Below are 8,579 nucleotides of genomic sequence, written 5' to 3'. Positions count from 1 at the left end.
GTGTGTCCCCCCCCCCCATCACGGCGTCAGGCATTTCACGCCGGCGTCCTCGGCGTGGCCGCAGTTGGTCTTGCCCCAGCTGGAGAAGCTGCAGTGCAGCAGCGTGTCCTCTGTCCCCTTGCAGGAGACGTCGTCCATCCAGATCCTCCCAGTGCCTGCAAAAAAAAAACCAGGGACCCAGTAAGCGACCCCCACCCCAGCACCCACCAAACTCAACCTCTAGAAATAAGGATTTGGGCTTCTCGGAAGCTTCGAGGTGTCCGTGGAGGATGAAGGACGCCCTTGGACAACTCAACATCCTATAGCCCCGCTTTGAGACCCTCCCAGCGTGGCCCCTTGGAGATGAAGGACTCGAGCAAGACCAGCTCCAGGGATGGCTGGATCCAAGAACGCTGCAAAAAGCCAGTGGTTTTGTGAAATTTTCCTGCAATTATTTGTAACGTGGGTGTGGGTGACCCACAACTACCCAGAGAAGCTGTGGGTGCCCCATCCCTGGAGGGGTTCAAAGGCAGGTTGGAGGAGGCTTGGAGCAACCTGGGCTGGTGGGAGGTGTCCCTGCCCAGGGCAGGGGGTGGCACTGGATGGTCTTTAAGGTCCCTTCCCACCCAAACCACTCTGTGATTTGATGATTCTCCCCATCTCCCCCCCATGGAAACACAGACACCAGGTCTCCCACTCAGGCATTGGGTGCAGCATAGTCCATCTGGCACGTGGCCATGGGGCAGCCCCAGATTTTGGGGGCTACCAAGCCCCTGGGGATGCACAATCCCTTTTCTGGAGGAAACACCCCCAGAAGAGACACCAGCCACCAGCACATGAGGGGTTGTGGCCGTGGCAAGGCACTGGATGTACCACATTCTATGGGGATCAGTGGGGTTCTCCTGGCCCATCAAGGATGACCAAAGGTGGCACCATGATGTGGTAGAACCTTTGGGGCTGTGACTCTGCATCTGCTGGGCTGGGGCATTTGGAGGCTTTCATTGCCATACTGAGGGGGTCACAGGAGGAGGAGAAGCACCTCTTCCCAGCTGGGACACCCCAAGGCAAGTCTATCCCCCTAAAGCAGGCTCCAGGTGATCCCAAGTGGCTCTACCAGCTTTGGGGGGTGGTAGAACACCAGGGTGGGAGACAGGGCAAAGGAACCCAGGGGTGGGCAGCCAGATCACTGGTGGTGAAATGAGCTCTGAGGTCTCCCGAGGCTGGTATGAGGGACACCAGCTCTTGGAGGGGTGCTCACAGAGAAGGTCTGGCCAACTGGCACGTTCATGGGTAGATGATGGCCGTGGTGGGCACCTGCTTTTGGGATCCAGCATCTCCTTGGCAGCCCAGAGGACTTGGAGGCAACTCAAGGATTTAAAAAGCCTGCGTGGAGAGGGAGCTGGTCTGGGCAGCAGCACCCTGACCCAACAGTTTGGGGCCAAAGGCCACCCCTCCACCCACCAAAGTGTCCCTGACATTTCCCCAATGTTTGTAAAAGCTTTTCCTTTTGTTTTTTGGGGTTTTTTTCCTTTTTCTTTTGTTTTGTTATTCTAAAAAGAAAAAAGATCTCAAGAAGTCACATCCAGCTGAAAAAAACCCAAAGCTTACGTTCAAAAACAACAAGCCCAGGGGTCAGTTCCCCGGTGCTGAGTCAGCAGCCAGGGACCCGCAGCAGAGGATGGAGCCACCTGGGCCACCGCCAGCCACGTGCTTGTGGTCCCTCAAGCCACACCCAGGGCTGGCCCTGCTGAATAAACCAGTGCTCCACCAGAAAGAAGCTTCTCAGGCCACCACAGCCCCTTGTTGGCTCATGGGGGGCGTGCTGGAAGCCTCCAGGGTCTTTTTTGGGGGGGTCTCTGGTCTATTTATGGGTTGGCCCAAGGTGTTGCTGTTGGATGAGGTGGGGTTAGAGGTGGAAGGGTCTTACCTTGGCCGAAGCGGGCCATGCGATACACCTCCTCGGCGCCTCGGAAGCCCAGCATCCGGCACACCACGTCTCCATCCTTCTTGTCCCAGCCGTCGTCGCACACCGTGCCCCACCGCCGGTCGTAGAAGACCTCCACCCGGCCCTCGTGGGAGCCGGAGCCGTTCACCAGCCGTATCATCCCCTCCTCGGTGGCTGCTGCTGGGAAGAGACAGGGATGTCAGAGGAGCCACAGTGGCATCTCCACGTGCGGCCCCTTGCCCTCCTCGAGGTGCCCACAGCTGCAGAAAGCACTGGCTGATGCACCTCCAGTTGACCTGAGGACATCTCACCACCATTGGATATGGAGCTGGAGGGGTCCCATCAAACCCAGGGTTTTGTTGGAGGAAACTGACCCTTCCAATGGTCATGCCAAGATGGGAAATCTGTTTGCAGCCCAAAAGTGCTCGAGGGAGGGCAGGAACCAAGCAAGGATTGGCCCTGAAGCCATCAAGGTGAGACCAGAGACAGCTCAGGCTTGGGATGAGAAGATCTGAGTGAAAACACAGGAGGAGGAAGATGCCCAGCAAAACCAGGGCACTAAGGGTTTCCAAAAGGGGATTAGAAAGGGAATCTCAGGAGATTGGGAGGCTTTTCCAGCCTGGAGACAGGACCCAAGTCCACGTTCCCCAGGTGGGCCCTGACTTCATGCTTGCTCCAAGCCCCCTCCAACCTGGCCTTGAACCCCTCCAGGGATGGGGCAGCCACAGCTTCTCGGGCCAACCTGGGCCAGGCTCTCACCACCCTCCCACCAAACAAGTTCTTCCCCACAGCTCAGCTCCATCTCCCCTCTTGCAGTGTCCAACCCTTCCCCCTCCTCCTAGGGCTCCCCTCCCTCATCCAGAGTCCCTCCCCAGCTTTCCTGGAGCCCCCCTTCTTGAGGGACTGGCAGGGGCTCCAAGGTCTCCCCGGAGCCTTCTCTTCTCCAGGCTGACCCCCCCCAACTCTCTCAGCCCCCCCTCCCAGCAGAGGGGCTCCAGCCCTCCCAGCATCTCCATGGCCTCCCCCGGGGCTGTCATGCAGCTGGGCTGGCCCCGTGACTCACCCCGGGCTGGGACAGCAGCCACGGGTGGAGCTGGGCTCCCCCAGACAAGATTGTGTTGCAGTTCCTCGGGGACTTTTAATTCAAAACCATTTTCTCAAAGCCAAGGTGGGGTGGGTTCCCCCCCCCCCCGTCAAAACACACATTCCCAGTGGAAATGCTCGATGACACGACTTCTCAGATGTGAAGACAGATGGGGTTTGGGTTGCTGTGTGAAGCATTTCCAGGCAGACCGAAGCCTCCTCCTTGATGACCATCAACTTTCCAGCTCACTCTCTGTGCCCAAGGCTAGTCCCCAGTGAAGGAGGGGTTGAGGAGCTGCATTCTACTTCCACGCCACCAAACCCACCACAGTCACAGCCACCACCAAAGTCTCCTCCATGCAAAAGGGAACAAAACCTTCTCATCTGCTGTGATTTTGCCCATCCATGGGCCATGGCACCTTCTCAAGTGATGAACCCCAAAGGTCTCCATGCCACGACGTGACCATTGCAGAAGAAGCTGCAAAGAGCTGAGTAGAATCCCAGAGAAGCTGTGGCTGCCCCATCCCTGGAGGGGTTGAAGGGCAGGTTGGAGGGGGCTTGGAGCAACCTGGTCTGGTGGGAGGTGTCCCTGCCCAGGGCAGGGGGTGGCACTGGGGGGGCTTTAAGATCCCTTCCCACCCAAACTGTTCCATGAGTCCGTAAAATCCAATGTTGGTCCGACATCTACATTGACTTTGCGGTGGTGGGATGTCATGGGCACCTGTGCTCAGCTGAGGTCTCTTCAGGCACCTTGGCCAACCAGGCTGGTGACCATGAGGTTGGCCAAGGTGGGGGAAGCAGGGTCCCAGCCTGGGAGGGACAGGGTTAATGGGACATTTAGAGACCGGAGCAGCCTTTGGGTTCTGCTGCACAGCGATACAGCAGGTTTTGGCACCACCAGCTGCCTGGGACCTGCCCAAAACTTGGTCATTTTTTCATGTTTCAGGCTCTGGGTTTTCCCTGGCTCCTTCCCAACGGGAACAGGGCCACCTCTCCTGATGACCTCCAGAAAACACAGTCCTTGCTTGGCCTCAGCACCGGCCGATCTCCCACTTCCAGGACCCGCTCGGGGTCAGGCTGAAGAAGGCGCCTGGAAAACCCTGCGCTTGTTTTCCTGGATCCGGGCAGAGGATGGGGCTCATGGAGGAGCCAGGAAACATCTCGTGCTGTCCCTGAACCATCTCGCTGATGTTTTTGCACAGCCCTTGCTGTGGACACAGAGGGGTGGCATCACATCTCATCAGAGGGGCTGCTTTGGGGTGCTGCCGGCTGTCTTCTGCACCCCTGAATTAATGAACCCTGGTTGCTCTCTGGGATGGGATGTCTCCTCCTGCACCGAGGCAGCTGCCCTGGCTCATCCCAGGGCTGGTGTCATCCCAGGGCTGCGTGAAGGACTCAGTTCCAGGTTGAACATATGGGACTGGAGCTGGGGACACTGCCTGGAGCTGCTCCTGCTGTGTCCAACGCCAGTGTCCTCTGCTTGGGAACCAGCCCAACATCTCTGCTCCAGGTGAGCAAAAAGGAGGTGGGATGGAGCCAGGGAAACCCAGGCTCCTGGCCAGAGAAACCCAGCATCCAGCTCCTCTCCACTGCTCATGTGGAGGTGACAAGCCACGTAGTGTCACCTTCCCAGCTCTACATGACCCCGGCCACCAGCACTGGGCCACCTCGGTGTTCCCCTTGCCTTCCTGCTCTCCCAGCACCGGAGAACCCTGTGGCTTTAGGACCACCGTCCCTCTTGCACCCTGGAGCATCCTGGGGCAGGGGGGGCCTTTCCTGGGTGCTGTCACCTAGTATCTGTGACATGGGAAAGCAGCAGCTAAATGGGGGCATGGAACCCCCCTGGCAGGTGTAATCCCCTCCATGAAACCATCCAGCTCTTCCTCCAACGCTCCTCACGCTCCCTGGTGCCTGGAGAACTGGGGAGGTGACTGACAGTCCAGGACCAGCTCCCTCTATCCAACACCATCTGGTTGCTCATCCTCGTCCAGGACCAGCTCCGTGTCTCCATCCCAAGCCGGCTGCTCATCCCAAAAATCCTCACTCCTCCCCTTGGAAGTCCATCCTCACCCCGACTCTCTGCTGGACACTCATCAGAGCCTGTGCGTGCTGGAGGACAACGGCCGCTTCTCCAAGGGATGGGACGAGATGTGGAACCAGGGCAGGGAGCCAGGCTCCGCGGGCTGTTCCCATTAATCAGCAGGGTGAGGGCTGCTAATAAAGCCCCAGAGCTCAGCCACGTGAGTCCTGGCCACTTACCCTCTGACAAACATCACTTAGAGAGCTCATAAAAGCTAATAAAACCCAGAAGTCTCCTCCCAAAACAGTCCCAGCTGCCTGCCATGACCCCACAACCCAGCCCAGGGCCCTTTTGGTGTCCACCAGCCCTGGAGACTCCAGAAAAGCTGCAGCTGGAGTTGGGGCTGAGCTGGAGTCCTGGCCCCGAGGAGCTGGTGGAACCAGGGGGACATACAGAGGGACCAAAGCTGGTTGTTGTCCACCTGGTTGTGCTGCAGAAGGTGGATGAGGAGCTCCAGAGGGACAGGAGCATCCCCAGCCGTGCTCTCTGCCTGCAGCCACCCCCTGCCCCGTCTGTCTCGGGGCAGCTCCCTGGCCCCCTTCTCTCTCCAACGTACCCAAAAAACCCCCCAAAGCATCATTTCTTCCTCATCCTGTGCCTTTGTTTTCGCTGCAGAAATTACTTCCGAAGGCCTCGACCTCCTCCCTCTCCAGCCCCCGACACCAGCACAAGAAGAAAGGAAAAGCCCAAAAGGGGAAATAACTCCCGGTGGCCGAGAAAACAAGGACCTGATTCTTTGCAGCTGGGCTGAGATATCATCTCCCCTCTCCTCCCCAGTAATGGAGACCATCTGCCCCCCGTTCCCTGGGCTTCCCACCACCTTCTCCTGCTGTCCCTGCTCCGCTTGGGTCCCTCTGGTTTGGATATAGGGATGGAAATGTGAATTTCCAGGAGGGGGGAGATGTGGGGTACGATTATCCCAGAAAATCAGACAGTGATACACCCCCTTTTTGGACTTTGTGGATGGGAACCAGCTCTGCTCGCCCACCAGGCAGTGGCTGGAGGGGGCTGGGGTCCTTGGTCCTTACTGGGGGGGCTGGTGCTTCCCACTGGGGTGCTCCCCAGCCATCCCTGCTGCTGCACCCCATCTGACCCTGCTGCACCCCTGCTCCTGGTGGCACCATTTGGGTGTTGTGGTGGCTGGTGGCCCAGCAAGGGACCCTGCTGCACCCCTGCTCCTGGTGGCACTGTTTGGGTGTTGTGGTGGCTGGTGGCCCAGTAAGTCCCCTGGGCTGCATCCCCAGCAGCGTGGCCAGCAGGGCCAGGGGGGGGATTCTGCCCCTCTGCTCCGCTCTGGGGAGACCCCCCCAGTGCTGCCTCCAGCTCTGGGGCCACCAACAGCAGAAGGACATGGAGCTGCTGGAGCGGGGCCAGAGGAGGCCCCGGAGATGCTGGGAGGGCTGGAGCCCCTCTGCTGGGAGGGGGGGCTGAGAGAGTTGGGGGGGTCAGCCTGGAGAAGAGAAGGCTCCGGGGAGACCTTGGAGCCCCTTCCAGTCCCTCAAGAAGGGGGGCTCCAGGAAAGCTGGGGAGGGACTCTGGATGAGGGAGGGGAGCCCTAGGAGGAGGGGGAAGGGTTGGACACTGCAAGAGGGGAGATGGAGCTGAGCTGTGGGGAAGAACTTGTTTGGTGGGAGGGTGGTGAGAGCCTGGCCCAGGTTGGCCCGAGAAGCTGTGGCTGCCCCATCCCTGGAGGGGTTCAAGGGCAGGTTGGAGGGGGCTTGGAGCAACCTGGTGTGGTGGGAGGTGTCCCTGCCCAGGGCAGGGGGTGGCACTGGGGGGGCTTTAAGGTCCCTTCCCCCCCAAACCAGTCTGTGATTCCATACCCCAGCCCCATCAGCCCAGTGGGGTCTGGGCACACCGAGGGCTGCAGAGGAACCCCCCCTGCTTGGCTCTGCCTTAACATCTCAACCACTTTCCTGGAAACATCCTTGGTCCTTGCAGGCTGCCGACATCCCTCCCCACTTCTCCGCCTCCTCCTTGACCAGACGTTCATCCCACAGGCTCCTGACCCCCCAAAGACCACCCCAACCCTGCCCGGAGCACCGGGGAGACAACCGTGAGTGAGCCCTTACCTGTGCTTCCACCTCGGTCCCCCTTCTCTCCCTTCGGGCCTCGGTCACCTGGGAAAAGAACGAGCAGAGGGCATAAATCTTGCTAAAAATCAGATATTTTTTTCTAGATATCCCACTCTTGGGTAACACCGTGTGTCTGTAGCTCTTGGGGGGCTTCAGCAGTTTGGGGAAACTGAGGCACGAAGCAGCAAATGAGTCGGTAGCCCCTCTCCTGACTGCTGGGGGTGGGACCCACCTTCTCACCCTCCCAGTTTCTCCTGGAATCCTTCTCGGGGTGTGAGAGGATAGGGAACCCCCCCAGAAACCCCTCCTGGGGTGCATGTCCCGTAGCAGGAGGAAGAGGGAGGGCTGGGGGGTGGGGGATCCCTCGAACCATCCCACCCCCTCTGCCACCCCCCACCCCAAGCAGCCGAGTCCTGTCTGTCGGGGATAAAGGAAAACAAACCCTGAATCTGGGGGCTAAAAAGTCACTATTTAGGGCTAAAAGGGCTTCATTTTGGAGGGGCCAGGGAGGTGTTTCCCTGCAGCCCCCACGGAGCATCGCCCCTTCCCACCCCCAGCCGGTACCTCCTCAGATTTCCTCAACCAAACCCTGTATCCATGGGGGGGGGGGGGGGGGGGGGGGGGTTCAGCCCAGCTGGGTAAACAGCCTGTTCTTCAAAACCACCCCTATTTCCATATAAAAATAACGAGCTCGATAATTATCTGTGTCAGGGCTTGGCTTTCCCCCCTGTGCCTGGAGAGCCTGGGCTGCCCCTGCCCCGCATCCCACCGCCTCCATCATCCCCTGCCTGGGCTCCAGCATCATTCCTGGTCTGGTGGGAGGTGTTTTCTCCTCGGAAACACCATCCCGAGTGTGTTTGTGGTGGGGGGTGTCACAGGTTTGGTTTTGCCTTTGCCCCGGGGCTGTGGAGGGAAGGGACAAGGGGAAAAAAAAAGGCTCCTGGGGGCTGCGATGCTCCGGGTGATCTCCAGCCCCTTCCATGCATCCTTCCTCTTTCGTCTCCGTGTCAGAACAACAAACAACACAGAGAGAGAGAGATTTCTTATAAAATAAAATAATAAAATTAAAAAAAAAAAAAAAGTGCAGGAAATTCTTGCCCTTTAACTTGGAGGCTCTGGGAAGGCGAGATGGGTCCCCTGGGCAGCCGCAGCTGTGTCAGATGGAGGAAAGCTGCCTGCAGCCTGTTCCCGCTGATGGGAACCAGATGACAAGGAGCCCTCCCCAAAATTCCCCCCCCCACCCCCCTCCTCTCCTCCTCCAGGCAGCGGGCGAGAGGCCAGAGATGCTGCTCGCCAGCACGTGATGGTACTGGGAGGCTGGAGCAGCCCCTCATCTCCACCACCTTCCTTCTCCAGCCCAGGGGGAAGGAGGGTGGAAATAAACAGCCTGTTCTTCAAAACCACCCCTATTTCCATA

General features: G+C 58.9%; 1 protein-coding gene across 2 annotated transcripts in view; it reads right to left on the bottom strand.

Moving 5' to 3' along the window:
* Positions 1-6: 6 nt before the first annotated feature.
* Positions 7-8,579, bottom strand: part of SCARA5 (scavenger receptor class A, member 5) — a 34,774-nt gene continuing 26,201 nt past the window's right edge. Inside the window, exons 6-8 of one of the 2 annotated variants that reach the window (XM_014962791.1) lie at positions 7,160-7,207; positions 1,907-2,104; positions 7-155 (exon numbers count right to left, since the gene is read on the bottom strand). In XM_014962791.1, the coding sequence (XP_014818277.1) occupies positions 19-155; positions 1,907-2,104; positions 7,160-7,207 (383 nt within the window). In that variant the 3' untranslated portion in view covers positions 7-18. The remainder of the gene's footprint in view (positions 156-1,906; positions 2,105-7,159; positions 7,208-8,579) is intronic. The other variant, XM_014962792.1, reaches the window with a different exon arrangement.

This window comes from Calidris pugnax, unplaced genomic scaffold (genome assembly GCF_001431845.1).
Source record: "Calidris pugnax isolate Ruff unplaced genomic scaffold, ASM143184v1 scaffold558, whole genome shotgun sequence".
In the NCBI taxonomy this organism is placed as follows: Eukaryota; Metazoa; Chordata; class Aves; order Charadriiformes; family Scolopacidae; genus Calidris; species Calidris pugnax.
This window is presented reverse-complemented; position numbering and strand designations above follow the sequence as displayed.